Source organism: Cucumis melo, chromosome 11 (genome assembly GCF_025177605.1).
Source record: "Cucumis melo cultivar AY chromosome 11, USDA_Cmelo_AY_1.0, whole genome shotgun sequence".
NCBI lineage: Eukaryota > Viridiplantae > Streptophyta > Magnoliopsida > Cucurbitales > Cucurbitaceae > Cucumis > Cucumis melo.
This window is the reverse complement of record NC_066867.1, coordinates 20,347,395-20,362,374: the sequence shown is the minus strand read 5'-3', so window position 1 is coordinate 20,362,374 and position 14,980 is coordinate 20,347,395. Positions and strand designations below refer to the sequence as shown.

At 34.1% G+C, this 14,980-nt stretch overlaps 2 protein-coding genes across 9 annotated transcripts; one reads left to right on the top strand and one right to left on the bottom strand.

Annotated features, from left to right (window-relative positions):
* Positions 1 to 1,284: 1,284 nt before the first annotated feature.
* On the top strand, positions 1,285 to 5,294 carry LOC103502085 (CAX-interacting protein 4). Of its 2 annotated transcripts, none has more exons than XR_007815589.1 (3): positions 1,285 to 1,539; positions 3,666 to 4,794; positions 4,966 to 5,294. XR_007815589.1 is itself a non-coding variant. In XM_008465908.3 (3 exons), exon 2 carries the CDS (start codon positions 3,723 to 3,725, stop codon positions 4,653 to 4,655), a length of 933 nt encoding a protein of 310 aa, XP_008464130.2. In that variant the 5' UTR covers positions 1,285 to 1,539; positions 3,666 to 3,722; the 3' UTR covers positions 4,656 to 4,660; positions 4,966 to 5,294. The 2 variants fall into 2 exon arrangements, 1 of the variants encoding a protein (XP_008464130.2); XM_008465908.3 differs by having other exon boundaries at positions 3,666 to 4,660.
* Positions 5,295 to 6,106: 812 nt separating this feature from the next.
* Positions 6,107 to 12,101, bottom strand: LOC103502086 (uncharacterized). Of its 7 annotated transcripts, none has more exons than XM_051079458.1 (7): positions 11,409 to 12,101; positions 10,870 to 10,975; positions 10,423 to 10,523; positions 9,713 to 9,895; positions 9,196 to 9,272; positions 7,298 to 9,110; positions 6,107 to 7,050 (listed from the first exon to the last, which is right to left on the bottom strand). In XM_051079458.1, the coding sequence occupies exons 4-7, from the start codon at positions 9,864 to 9,866 to the stop codon at positions 6,380 to 6,382; spliced, it is 2,715 nt and encodes a 904-aa protein (XP_050935415.1). In that variant the 5' UTR covers positions 9,867 to 9,895; positions 10,423 to 10,523; positions 10,870 to 10,975; positions 11,409 to 12,101; the 3' UTR covers positions 6,107 to 6,379. The 7 variants fall into 7 exon arrangements, with proteins under 7 accessions (XP_050935415.1, XP_008464131.2, XP_008464134.2 ...); XM_008465909.3 differs by having other exon boundaries at positions 11,418 to 12,101; XM_008465912.3 differs by having other exon boundaries at positions 9,713 to 9,888; positions 11,418 to 12,101.
* Between the last annotated feature and the right edge of the window lie 2,879 nt (positions 12,102 to 14,980).

Here is a 14,980-nt window from a genome sequence, read left to right as displayed (position 1 = left end):
AAGTCTGTCACTGACTAATATCAGTGATGGACTAGGATACAAGTTTATCATTGATAGACTAGTATCAATGATAACTTAGAATTAATATCAGTAATGTAGGATACAAGTCTATCACTGATAGTCTAATATTAGATGTAGGATACAAGTTTATCACTGATAGACTAATATTAGATGTAGGATACAAATCTATCGCAGATAGACTAATATCACCATGCTCATACTACCTAGTCTAACTAACAGTGATAACTTGTATTCATCAATAACTTGTATTCTTTTAACCTAAAACGTAAAATTGATAGAAAAATTCATAATATGTTCAATTCTACAAAGCCTCAAACTGATGAAATCCAATACAAGTAAATAAACACATTTTTTATATAAAAATACTAGTAAATCATCAAATTGAATTGAACCAAATCAACCTACAAAGATGAAACTAGATCAAATTGTAAAAATTGGATGACGTCGAATGAAAAATTTAGGGAAGAATCACATCTGAAAACAAATATCTAACTGAGACGATGAACATAAATTGGATGAAAAAGTTGGGAAACAAATCTTACATTTTTAAAGAAAATTTGATTACATACTAAAAAATTAATATCAAAACCATAACATTGACCTACCGAAGTAGACGCAAATGGAAAATTGTAGAAAATTGCTACTCGTCGAAAATCTTTGAAGGCTAAAAATTGTTGAACGCAGGACGACGATTGGTTGTTGGAGGCGAGAATGGAACGAAAAATCGACCAGTTGAAAGCGAAGATAAAATTAGAAAAAGAAAAGAGAGAGGACGAATTGTGAAAGTCAGAAAAAATTGATCAGATTTGAGAGAATGAAAAAAATGATATATATATCAAGATCGTGGAGGAGAGAAAATCAAGCCATATATTTTTGACCTAAAATAAGGGTATTTTAGGAATATATTAAAAAGAAATAAAAGATTTGCTATTTTTGCAAATAGTTTATAAGGTTGCTATATCCCTTATATTTTATGCCGAGGTAGATATCCATTATAAATCCCCTATTTATTATTTGATATAATTTCTCTTTATTGTACGAGCTTTCGTCAAATTACAAGAAAATTTTAAATTTATCATTTTTTTTCTTGTATGAATAATAGTCTAATGAATTAGAATATTCCATGAAAAATAAAGTTTAAATATTCGTAATACTCTTATTAATTCCTAAATATCTTTTATTTTATTTTAAAACTAAAAAATTCGTAATTAGTAATTACACAAATTTATGAGGAAATGTAATTTCATAAATGTTTCTTATTTTATTTGGCATTTAAAAACAAAAGGAAGGTTTCCAACTTTCCTCACATCTCTCGAAACTACCAGCGTCAGAACTCACAAAACCCTTTGATTTTCCGATTGGAAGGCTCAAGGCTCTTCTTCCTCTATATCCTTCTCCCACGGCCTAATCTAAGGTCTAACCTTGCGGTCGGTCATTCGTCGTTGTCGTACGATAAATCCGATCTTGAATTGGAACTAGGGCATAATTGGGGAAATTTATTTGGTCTGCTAACTACAGGTAATTTCATCGATTACTACTATTTTTCTTTTTAATTAAGGGCATGTTTTTGTTTTTTCTTTTCCGTTCCTTCTTTGGATGATTTTTCTCGACAGAAAGGAATAGAGAAACTCTAGCTTCTAGGTTTAACTCTTGTGGTTGAAATTAGGGCAAAGGGGGAAAAGAAACGTAGAAGAATAATCTGGAAATTATTTCGCTTTACTAGTCCAAAATTATCATGATATTGTGATTATAGAACTTAAGTAGCCATAAGTTATATTCTTGTCATGGTAATTTAGTGGGGAATTGCAAGAGAAAAAGGAAACCATTAGAGGACTACCCAGAAGAGGATTTCGTGTTTGCAATTTCATCTTGGTTGTATGATCCCACGTGACTTGTATTTTGTGGTTTAAATAGTTCTATGCTTTTTTTATCTTTTTCTTTTGAAACTTTTATCGTCCTTTTAGCATTGATGGACTTAGACCTCTTTCGTTCGTGTGGAAGAATCGAATTTCTTAACTCATTGTCTACCAATGATACAAATTTCTACCAATGTAACTCATTGGCTTACCCTCTAACTGTTATTATTTTTAGCGTTAAGAATTATGATTTATTGTATGCTACTTCAGATGGCATGCACTTCCTTTGAGGTGAAATGGTCGATCACTTATCTTATAATTTTGATACTATAAAAAAGCAAATTGCGGAAACCACACTTGAAGCATGGTGGTAGCTGAAATTACACCCTCGAATCGAAGTTGTTAAATCGTAAAATGTAACCTGTATTGAAATTATGACATATGTATAAATATAAACACGAAAGCTTTAATAAGAAAGCCTTCAAATAAAAAAATAAAAATTGGGAGGCAATGATTCTGTTATATAATGTTATGTAATGGAATGTGTTCTTGTTGAAAGAGAAGAAGACAATGGTAAAAGATATTTTCAATCTTTATTTAGGAAGACGGGAATGAGTCAATTTTATTTTTTAAAAATTAAAGAAAGAAAAACGTAATGAAAACAATGACCTGCCGTCAATATCTTAAAATGATAATGAAAATAATTGTTTTTATATTTTGAAAAGATTATATAATATTTTTTTCTTTAAAGTGCAAAAATTAAAAGACCCATCTGGCAGTTCTTACCTCCTATCGTTTTAGGCTTTTCTTTTCACATAAATCTTCCAAAGTCAAAAATCAGACCAGCGCATTGAAGTGGAGAAGGAGAATTCCAGTTCGACGATATCAAACACAACCTTCTTCTCCTGCTTGGCACGTTGCCATAACAAGATACTTCCGGCAACAGTGGCAAGAAAACCCATCTTCTCTGAATGGTGAATCGGCACGATTTGTATATCGTGCGTATGCTATTTGTGATTGAAAACGTGTTAAATCATTTTGCATAAGCTTCGACACGGATCATTAGCATTTTTAACAACCTTGCCTCAAACTTTCAAGCAAAAATTTGGCTCCTAAACTTCTATAAAGGTTAAAATTGGACCCTCGAGCTCTCCCTGATTTCATTATCAACTCACACTCTTGACTTTTCTTAGGTGTGAGGTGTGTAAATTTAAACTCTTAACTTTGAGTTAAAGGTTTTGTGAGTCAAAGGAGGAATTGGGTTCTGTTGTACATGAGTATATGTGTCTTTTGTTTTGTTTTTTTTTCGAGGTTCTGATCTTCAATTTCTCTCTTACTTTGGTGATTGAGAAGACAAAGGAATTTGGTTATGTTCTGATTGATATGTGAGGTTATGGAATTTGGTTCTGTTCGGGGATTAATATTTTGTGTATTTTGTGCTATGTGATCTAGGTTTTTAGTTTCTGAAGGTATAATCGAGAGATCTGTAGCTAATCAGTTTTCTTTTGTAGTTAGGTTTAGTTTAGTGACTTGGATCATTTGTTTTTATTGTCTTAATGCTGAAGCTGGTGTTATTATAATACTTGTTTTATGGTTTAAGTTGTTTTTTAGGGGTAAAAAAATTTATGTTTTCCTTTGTTTGAATTTGGCTTATATTGGCTACTTATTGTAGTATTTAGTTGGAAGCTTGTTTGCTGTTTTTTCATTAATGAAGAGTTAAATTCTAGTTTTGTGTAAATAACGTTATTGTTGCACTTCTGTTTAGTAATTCTTTTTTACCCTTTACAGGCATTTAACCTTTCAGTAGCTTTCATTTCTCAAGTGTTTTGATCCTTAAGCTTCAAGATGCCAGCCACTGCTGGAAGGGTTCGCATGCCTGCGAACAATAGGGTACACAGTAGTGCTGCTCTACAGACTCACGGTATATGGCAAAGTGCAATTGGATATGACCCATATGCACCGAACAAGGATGATAACAAGAATTCTGCCCAGCAAAACACAGCTAGCTCTGAGCCAGATGCAGAGAATGCATATGCTAGCTTTCAGGGTCTTCTTGCACTTGCTCGCATAACTGGTTCCAATGCCAATGAGGTTCGTGGTGCTTGCAAGAGATGTGGCCGCGTCGGGCACCTTAGTTTTCAGTGCCGGAATTTCTTGAGTGTTAAGAATGACAAGGAGAAAGACCCTGAAGCTATTCAAGCTGATGTTATGTCGGAACTGGATAAATTAAAAGGGGGTAAAGGAAAAGTTGAAAGTGAGGAGGAGAGTGAAGAGGAAGAGAGTGAAAGTTCTGATTCAGATGCTGACTCAGAAATTGAAAGGATTATTGCTGAAAGAGAAGGGAAAAGAAATAGTAAGAAAAGGTCATTGAAAAGAAAGGATGATTCAATCGATGATGGATCAGGTTCAGATTCAAGAGAGAAGAAGAGGGGGAGGTCTAAAAGGAGGAGCAGAAGAGATTCCAATGATTTAGATGACAGCAGAAGGAAGAGGAGAAAGGAGAAGTGCAGGAAAAGAGACGATTCATCGGATGATGATGAAAAACATAGGCGACATCATAGGAAGAGTAGAAAAGAAAAAAGAAGGAGAAGAAGCCATAGATATTCGGATGATTCAGATTCTGATACATCTGAAGAAACTCATGGAAGGCACAAACACAAGAGTAGGAAGGCTGCATCCTTAACTGATTCTGAAGCTAGCAGCTCTGATGATACAAGGGGCAGGGCAAGGAAGCGTTCTGAGAAGAGAAGCAGGAAACATCGTTATGAGGATGAATAGACCAAGTAGCTTCCTTTAACCCTTCTTTTTCCTAGTTATATTCTTATGGAGCAAAATTAAGTACCATGTTATACAACATGATGGATCCATTCTCTCTGTTCTTTGCTCAGAGTATTAGATCATACAATAGTTTAGATAGGTAATTATTGAATTTGTGCAATATTACATGATCACTTCTTCAGTTCTTCTGCTTCCCGTTTGTGTTCTTTGCTTCGATTAGTTTAGATGGGCAATCATATGAAATTGTATGATCACTTCTTCTGCCTCCTCTATACCTATGATTGAATGGATATATTTATTTTAACCGCAGGCAAAATGTTAGTGGGAGATGACATGGATATTGTGATCCTTTCTGGTTGCTGTGGATTTATCAATAACGAACCCAGCCATGGTTTGCTCTAGACACGACCACGGCTGAAGTTAATTGTGGTGTTGCATTCATATGGAAGCTGTATTTTGTTGTGTATATTTATGCTTATTGCAAATCAAAATTTGAACAAACTGAATAGATCGGGAGGTTGAAGGGAACAGAATATCTTTCCAAATACGCATGGTTGTTCTTTGTTGATTTTTTCTAAATTCTGAATTGGATTTGGAATGTATAATTTTATTGAATTCAATGCCTACTCATCTTATCTATCTCACGTTTAGATTTTTACCATCGTTTTGTTTGGTTGAATCCTAATATGAATTACAGTAGTAGTTTTGAGAGGTCTCCTTGGAACTGTGATAAAGTTTCTTCAAGTTATTGCTTTATAAGCCCCCAATTTAATGGTGCAATTTAGATTTCTTTTTATGGTTGTGTTCTCTTTTGTTAGCTGATAATATTTCTGACCATCAGTCGAGATTAAAAGGCGAAATACAAGCAGAATTTTCAATTATAATTAAAGTGAACTCAAATTTGATAGTTTAGGCCTTTATTTTGCGTATTAGTGGTTAATGGAAACGGAATATCCATAGATCAAGGACGGATTGATGAAAACGAAATATTATGAGAGTCAAATCTGAAACGAAGTATGAAGTTCCATCCAAATTTTCAATTTTTGGTAATCGAATAAACGACAATGCAGTTAGATGGTTAAAAAAAATACCCTTCAATAGCTTTCAATTTTCTTCGATTAAAATGATAATTTTCAAAGTTGAGTATAATTAAAACCATAATCAAAGTATAGTGTATGAGAATTTTTTATAATTCAACTAAGATTAATAATATTTGGGCCGTTAGAAAATGAATCATTCAACATTAATTTTGAGAAATATATACAAAACGCTACTCTTCTACAGTCCTTTTCATAAGACATTAATTGAACATTCAGACTAAAAATGACAAGTTGAAATTTGATAGGGAAAAAATCCCATTTTTCTTTATCCAAGTCTTTGCAAAATAGAAACCAAAAGCTATATTTGACAATCTCTGTTTTGTTGCTTTTCCTAACACGAAAAAAGGGAACTATGGATAATAAGAATTTCATTGTACCGTAGTGATTGTTTTTACACACTGGAACAAGCATTCCAAGTATAGATAATAGATGTGTAATTACATACAATAAAAAATTCTCACAACGTAGCCCCCTCTCTCCCCTCCTTAGGAGAGTCAAAAAGGAAAACAAAACTATGACTGCATCTAAATTCTCTAACGTATACTTTCTGCAACCAGAACTTATGTACACAGATTTGGAGATTCCCACTATACAGTATATCAACAACATCTAACCAATAAAATCCTATAAACTCATAACTTCATCTAAAAGCTCATCAAGAATCAAATCCTCCAACTCGAGTGCTATAATCTCTGTTTCAGATTGAAGGTTCATCCATTCATTACCTTTCCTTAGATCTCGCGATACAACATCATCTAAAGATTGGTCTAGTTCTGGTCCCAAGCTCAGGTACCAGGAAACTTTTTCTCTAACGTCCTCAAGAAGGTATTGCCCAAGTGGCATTGGACGAATTTGGCTCCTTGAGGAGAAGGTTTTGAGGAAACAAGTGAATGATTTTTCATATATGTTATGTAATGTTTCATAAACTAAATCTAGCAGAAGCTGATGATCAGAATCTTTGTCAACCTTCTCCCAATAGCATTCAAGTTTTTTGTAGAAGTGGGCCTCCTCTCCTTCAAATATCGAAGGATTGAGTGGTCGGTCTATTGTGCGACCACCTTCAATAAAGCTGGACAGCTGAAGAATATGCCTCATATAGTTGAAGTTAGCATTATTGATTCTACCAAGTTCGGAATGCAGATAGAGGAAGTTAGAAATCTTTTCAGTGTCATCAATTATATTATGATGGACAGTGGTTTCAAAAGCTGGTAAAGCTTCTGTGTTGGTCTCGTTATGTTGGTCATCCGAAAGTTCAGGTTCATTTGCTACACTGCACCTAGGATTCATTATTGCACCTGACACAGTTTAAACAAGAAAATCAGTTTTATTTATATCTATTATAATTTTGATTTTGAAAAATTTGATAAATGTTAAAAAGTTATAGAATAAAACACTATCTTGCTAAAGAGGCAAAATGCCATTTTATGATAAGCAAAACATTGATACATAAAGGCATGCTACATGTTTTCAAGTAAGCTTCATAAAAGAGGATAGCATTGTTTAGAAAGAGAAAAAAAACAATGAATAGCTTACTATATTTACCTTCAGAGTCAGAGAGTTTTGAAGTTTCGTCATCTTGAAAACAAGTGTCAAGTTCTAAGACTTGAGTGGTGTGTGAAAGCTCGCTGCCTTGATCGACAGTGTTGCTGACATCTTCGACTACGAGTTCATTACCCAATACTTGATGGTGTTTACCATCTGAAATATCTAGGTGAGGTATTTCCTCTTCGAGCATATCTGGCCAAGTAGTTCCCTCATCAATTGTGATCTCGTTTAAACTACTTGAATAATCAATATGCATGTTGTCATCACCTCTTTCTATCATACACTGTGAATCACCATCCAATGGTTCAGAAATATGTGAGTTTAATGGATGAGTTGGATTCTCGTCTATTCGAATATTATTATCCGTACTTGAATGTGTCAAACCTCTCTTTGGTTTTTCTGTGCGAGAAACGGCATGAGGAAGGTCAGTAAATAATGTACAAAAGAGATCAATATCAGGCGAAGAAAGATTCCTTCCAAAGCGTTTTTGAGGCATCTCTAAATTTGGGATCTTTTCTTCACTTATAAGCCTTACGCTTTGTGAGTGGTAACCCTTTGCCTCTCTGTTTTTATCAAAACTGTACACAGACAGTTGGGAATATTTTTCTAGAGAAGCACTTAATGAAGCAGTTCCTGTCTCGGTTTGAACTCTGCTACTGAGATTTTCATTCTCGGAATCATCAGTCACACTGCATCCTATAGTGCCTGAGCCAACAGAAAGTTGAGATCTTTCCCGAGAAGCACTTAATGAATGAATTCCTGTCTTGGTTTGACCTTCATTACTGAGATAATCACTCATAGAATTACTAGTCTCACTGTATCCTCTAATGCCTGAGCCATCTTCGCTTGTAGCAGTTCCTAAACTTTCATGTGCCTCTTCTCCGTAAAGGGAAAGTTCATGTCCAGAGGGATCTCCGATTGAAATTCCTTTAGATGTTTTCTGGTTATTTCCCTTCTTCCTCTCCTTAAATGAGTGCCTTATTTTCTGCTTAATAAAATTGAAACGCTTGACAACCAACTGATTCCACCCCCCATGCTTTTGTCCACGATTTGATCCCAAAGAAGAAGAAGTGGCTTGTTTTATGTTATGGTCTGTAGTACTATCAGAGTCACAAGGCATCATATCTTCATGAAAATTTTTGGGAGATGCAGATTCGACTAGCTTTGATGGTTGGAGAGAAACAGATTTTTGTACTTTTGGAAAAGCCTCAATCTGCTTGTGTTGGAGTGAGCTAAGCTTTTTGTATCCTTTCCGTGCTAAACCAGGAGCAGGAAAGGACCTTGATTTCGCTAGACTTGCTGATGACTTCTTATTTTGTGGGGTTTGCAGAGTGTTCTTATTGTGTGCACCTTGTAACAATTCAGCAAATAGTTTTCTATTTGCCTTAAATATCTCTTGGACGTGAGAGTCTTCCTTAAATGAGCGATTAGAGACGTTTCTGTTGATCTCATTAGTTTCTAAGGTTTTCTTTACTCCACTAGATTTTTCAGTAAGTGATGTGAATAGTATAGCAATCTTTCTCTGGTTTAAGTAGTCTCGAGAATCCACAGCATCCAGAGAAGTACTCCTGATTCCAGATGCATCTAATTTCATATGAGCTTTCTGACTGTCTCCTTTTTCACCATTATATCCCGGAGAATAATGCGAAGGCTCTAAATGATGTATAGATTGTGTTCGACTCAACCTTCGTTTTGAACTGGAACACAATTTCCAGTATTTTTGGCTTTCTTCCTCTGACAAATTAGTTATCACTTCATTTACATGGGCCACTCTAGGTTTTCTGTCAATAGGACAACTCTCTTCCGAGCACTGTTAAACATGATAAATTCATAATTAACAAATCATATCTCAGAATAAAGTCTAGTTACATCTGATAATGCTACCATGACCTCACCATTAGAGACTTGTTTACATCATCTGGCATTTCAGCGGAGTGGTGACAGTTCAGAGTTGATTTTGGACATTCCTTGCCTGCAGATGAGGTTTGAACTAGAACTTAAAATACTTTGAAAAGGGAAATGGAATCAAGATTACTAAATTCACAAAAATCTGAAACAGGATGCATGCCCTATGGCCATCGCTATATTGAGAAGAAAACTAACTCGAACCTCATTTCCCAATTTATCTTTTCCCCAATCCAATAAATCCCCTCTAATAATTATTAGTTCCGCAACAATTGAACATTTTTATTCAGAGGGAGAGAACTAGACTACACAGATACCCCCCAAAAAAATTATTGAAGTAAATAAATGAAATAAATCAAATGAACAAAGAAGAGACTTACAACTCCATGAAATGAAGATATCAGATAATAAGAGATCAATAGTCATTGGAAAGAGTGCCAACAGAAAATTTGAAGGGAAATTTAGAAGCAATAAATTTAAGTTTTTCGGCACATGCTCAAAACTTACTTCTTGAATGCTTTCTGTGAGGAAGCATCTTCTTAACATTGTGCCAACCATGGTAGTCAATAGTATGGAATATGCTCCAGAAGCAGCCTGGAACGTTCTTATTAAACTGCAAGTTGGAGTCTTGGCGCTGGATGTGCTTTTCCATTTTAAACATGACAACGAGTCTTCCAGGCTCTCTACACACTTAAAAGGAAATTAAGCTCAGCCTCTTTTGTTTGTTATCATCCTTCAGGGTCAATGTACAAAAAACTACCACTTCAAAATCTACCTAAGATTTTATCTTAGGTGAACTGAACTAAAGGTGAAGTGGGATGTTCCCCAACCAAATTTCCTCAATTCAGAAATTTAGACAAGACATAGAGCAACAAATAACAAGACTAATGAAAGAATTTTAACAGCATCCAGAAGGGTCTATATTTCAACAGCGCTGTTCTTAAAAAAAAAACTGTCAGAAAGTTGAATCTTGACAACCGAACACTAAAGAAAATACAACTTTTCAACAAAATAGTTAAAGAAACAAAAACAAAATCTCCAGTTGAACGTCTTTTTCCAAAAGGAAAAAAAAAAAAAGTTAAAGCAAAGCTCCCCAAAAAGAAACTCTCACAAGACAATAAATTGAGGCAGCTGCTATGAGTTAAAGTAGCCTTGATATTTATTACAGAATTAAGAACAAAAAGGAAAAGAAAAACAGAAGGGAACAGTTATATTACCTTAAATAGCAATAGGAAGAAGAAAGAACAAAGGTGGGATTTTCTTTCAGAAGCTAACGAATTTTCACAGGTATGGCGGCAGGTTCAGAAGGAGGCGGCTCCTGGAGATGAAATAGAAGACAAGTTTCATTTAAATATTTAGAGATAATAAGAAACTTACAGGTTTTGCCTTAATGAAAATGACACGGTTTACTCCATGTTATACTTATGTAAAGTAAACCAAAAGGGTGGGTAGATAGATAGGAGGAGTAGGAGAAAAGTAAAAGTTGAAATATGATACAGAATTTGATTTGATTATGACCAAAAAGAATTATTTTTGCTTTATTCTTTTCTATGACCAAAACATTTTGACATTTGTTCATAAGGATACAGCAGAAACTTGAAAAATATCAAAGAATCAAGATGATAATATCATTTCAGAACACAGGGCAAGTAATGAAATCTAACCGTGGAGACCCACAACACCCAAAATTGGAGAATCCTAGTCCCCTTGGTCCCAGCACAAGTCTCTTCGCCTGGTCCAAACTCCATATCCTCGACCTCAGGGAACGGTCTTCATAAGATGAACAGATGGGTTAGTTGACCGGTTCAATAATTTACAGAAAAAAGATCAAAGGGTTGTTGGCAAAATTATTGAAATTCCAAAGACTGTTAGATTACAAGAAGATATGACCAATTCCACCCGAAAGTCATGGTTCCTGTTCTCTCAAGCAGTTGAATATAGAAATTTAATAGGGTTCATATAATAGGATGGTTTGATCCTTCGAATATCAATCAAATAAACAGTAGAAATAATTTGATTTTTAAATAATCTAATAATCAGCGGTTAGAAGAAACAAATTTGTTCGTACGCAACCAAGTAAAATACTAGGCTGTCCCTTTTTTTTCCTAGAAATCATAATCAAATGAGGGAAAAAGAAAATAGGAAATCTATTCTTCTTCTTCCCAGCCCCACTTGAATGCTAGGTATAGAAACATTGACTTACTAGACTGACCTGAGAACTTCCAATTTCCTCGCAAAGTCGTCGAAACTAAAATTGGTTCATAACTCAATGGTTTTGGGTTTGACCCAACAGAAATATGTTTGTAATTCGTTTACTGTTGGCGTTTGTTGACTTTTTGTTTAGACATTCCGAGCCTATACGTAACCTTCAACCCTAAAAGATTTGCATCGGCGTCTAGGCAACCAAACAAGTGTATGCTTCTCCTTACTTTTAGGATCGACCAAACAAGAACTCCGTTTTTTCTCGCGTCTGCTTCACATCAGCTACATTTACGGTAATTGATATTCACAGAAACCCCTACTGCTTAAACCCAGGTGAGAACTTGCAAATGTCAGACATTCCTTTCAACAGCTAAACCATTAGCTTCCTCAATGAAATTTGATGGTTCCGTGAGGTGCGAAGCTTGGGTTTGTGGAACATTGAGCAGCAGCGAAATGACCTCTTCAATTTCTTACAAACAGCCATGCCATGGCTTCCAACGAAGCAATTTTCCATGGCCGGAAAATTCAGCGGTTGCTCACAACCGCAAGTTTGACGAAGATAGGGCCAATTTTCCAATCGGCCATGGATCGTGAGCCTTAACATGAGAGAATGGCCCGTGGTTCCAAATGGGCTTAACGGAACCTAATATATGGGCCACAGAACACGCTCGGGCGTATGTAGAGGTTGGGCTCATTTCCGGCCCAATGTAAAAATCAATTTATTTTTTTAGAAAAACAAAGGGACAGTTGGAAATGTAGTAATTATATTCAAAATAATTAAGTATATAGCAACATTTTAAAAAAATTGCAAATATAGCAAAATTTGTCAAAATCTATCAATGATAGGAGTCTATTACCGATAGATCATGTAGTAAATGTTGATCTATCGCTGATAAATCATAGGAGTCTATCAACGATAGAAGCTATCACCGATAGATTTTGCTATAATTGCAATTTTTTAAAAATGTTGCTACATAGTTAATAATTATTCTAACAATTGCTATCCATTCTAATTACCCAAAAATGTAAAACAATTAGAGTTATTTATATGATTTTAAAAAAACATACAAGAAATAAACTAACCAAAAACTAGAAATGCTATAATTTGCTTTAGTAAGCGGACGGATACAAATGGAGAAATCTTCCTATCACATTTGAGAACATACCTTGTTAACAAACCAAACATTCTACCACATCATTTTATAGATAACTACTTATACTAAAAAATTGTCATCGAGTTTTGTCCACTTTCAATTCAATAATTAATCTCAATTCACAAAAAACTTCAAATCAATAAAATTGACCCCATCGTTTCCAATAATTCTATTGTAGTTAGATTTTTAATTGAATAGAAACCTTGAGATGCAATAACCTTTGATCCATTTGTTACGTTCCCACACCCAAGAATAACAAGTCATATTGCTTACGCACATGTCTACACCCTACACCCAATTTATAGTTCTTATCCAATTGCCTAATTGTATTCTAGCATTGATTTGAGAATATAGACAAAACCATACAAGTTGATTAAATTGTTCAAATCAGTTAATGATTAACGAGTTTTCTTAATAGAATTTAATTATCTTTTAAAGTTAAGTTTATCAACTGCATTTTAGTGTCGACTTGAAGATATAGACAAAATCATACGTGTTGATGAAATTGTTTCAAATCAGCTAATGGCTAATGAGAGTTTCCTTAATAAAATTCAATTATCAATTAAGTATATATATATATATATTATTTAAAAATGTACACAAAATTAGCAAGTGTGAGATTTGCAATATTTTTACAAAATTTTGAGCTTCTAACATTTTTGTTGAGTTATACAGTTAAGATATACTTCATACATTAACTTGTTGAGTATCTAAAGCATCAGTACAATCTATTGTATTTAAAAGTATGTACGGACTATACTGTATAAATGAGTTGAATCTTTTAAAACTATTTACATGTTATATAAGTTGAATCAAACAAAATTTCAAAGGAAAAGAAAAACCCCACAATTGTGTTACGAAAAATAAAATTGGTCAAAATATTTGGTCAAGAAACTTGACCAAATTAAAAATGATTCCATAAGTGAAATGGAAATAGTTTGTAATAGAAGGGAAAGGGAAAAGAAAAAGGACCAAAACGTGGGATTGGCAAACAACGGTGAGAAAATGACTCATTACATCCCTACTCAATTGGTCAAAACTTCTCCATTGCCGTGTTTTCTCCATTCTTCCCCTATTCCCATTCTTTATAAACATCCTTATATTTACACACTTGCTTAGGTTTTGACTATTTAGCTTTTGAAAGAATTAAAAGAAGCTTCTTTTTTATATTGATGTCGTTATAAACGTGGAGGTCTCAATCTTATGAAAATGATAAGATAATCTTACTGAAGAACATCATAAAAATACTTCAATTCACGTAGATGTGCAAGAGTTTTGTCATTTTGATTTTTTTTTTTATTATTATTATTAATGGTAAGCATGTACGATGGGTATGTTGATATTTTTCTTCTGCTCTATTGTTTTTATGAAATAATGTTGAACTCATGAATATGTGGAAACATTTATATGTTAAAAAAGTTAACCTTTTCTTGAAAGAACCGCGTTAGAGACTTATCAAACCTACATTTGAAAGTTGGTAATGATTCATTTTCTTTTTCTTTATGAAGTTTGACAAACTCATTTGGTAAAAGGAAGTTATTTAACTAAAAAAGTCCCATTCCGTTTAGAATAAAGATCTTGTTAAAGTCAATACTTTGGGTTGTTGTAGGCTTCTTTTAAGGAAATCTTTGCATTTCGATATTTTGGATTTGAAACCCAAAGTTATTTCCCGACCCTACATTTTAAGAGCATGCGAACACTCCACCGGGTTGGAATTTAAAGGGGTTTGAGTACCATTAGAGATTGACCAACTTCCATTTGTCTTAATAATATTTGTTGCCTTCAGGGTGCCTACTCCAAATTTCTTCAAATTTAAATAGACCTTTGGAACCTTTCTTTTTTATTCTTAGAGTTCGGTGGATGGTGAGTTCAATAGGTCTGTGGTCTGAACATAACCAATACAAATGGAGGACAGAGAAGTTATCGAAAAGTCAAAATCGTTGTTACAAATGAATCTATCAAGGCTTTCTTATATGCAACCATCTTTACTTTTATGGCACCATATATAAATTTAACCTCTATGAGGTATGTCTTTAAGGTTGCAATCATCCAAAACTTCAATGTATTTCATACCTTTGTATGGGCCACCTTTTTTTTTCTTCAGGTATTAGGACTTCATTTATGTCCTCACCAATCAGCTAGGGAAGGACAGAAGAGTTATTTAGATTCGGAATAAGGTTCCAAGTCTTTGTTGCATTCAAGGTAACCATATAAATCAGTGAATCTCCAAGTTTTATCATTCAATTTTACTATTGAATCAATAAGATTTTGAGAGTAAGAGGTTACTATCAGATCAACCGTATCTTTCCAAAGTAAACAAAGACCAACTTTAGAACCTTCACTTCTAACTGTTAAGCACCCAAAAAAGCCACCATAATGTTTTTGTTTGTTTGTTTCTTCCTCGCAACATTTTGTTTCA

Coding starts and splice junctions, on each gene's coding strand:
- LOC103502085 (XM_008465908.3), top strand. CDS start 3,723: ATGCCAGCCACTGCTGGAAGGGTTCGCATGCCTGCGAACAATAGGGTA.
- LOC103502086 (XM_051079458.1), bottom strand. CDS start 9,866: ATGTTTAAAATGGAAAAGCACATCCAGCGCCAAGACTCCAACTTGCAG. Junction 9,111..9,195: donor ATGTAAACAAGTCTCTAATG/GTGAGGTCATGG, acceptor CATGTTTAACAG/TGCTCGGAAGAGAGTTGTCC. Junction 7,051..7,297: donor AAAACTCTCTGACTCTGAAG/GTAAATATAGTA, acceptor AAACTGTGTCAG/GTGCAATAATGAATCCTAGG.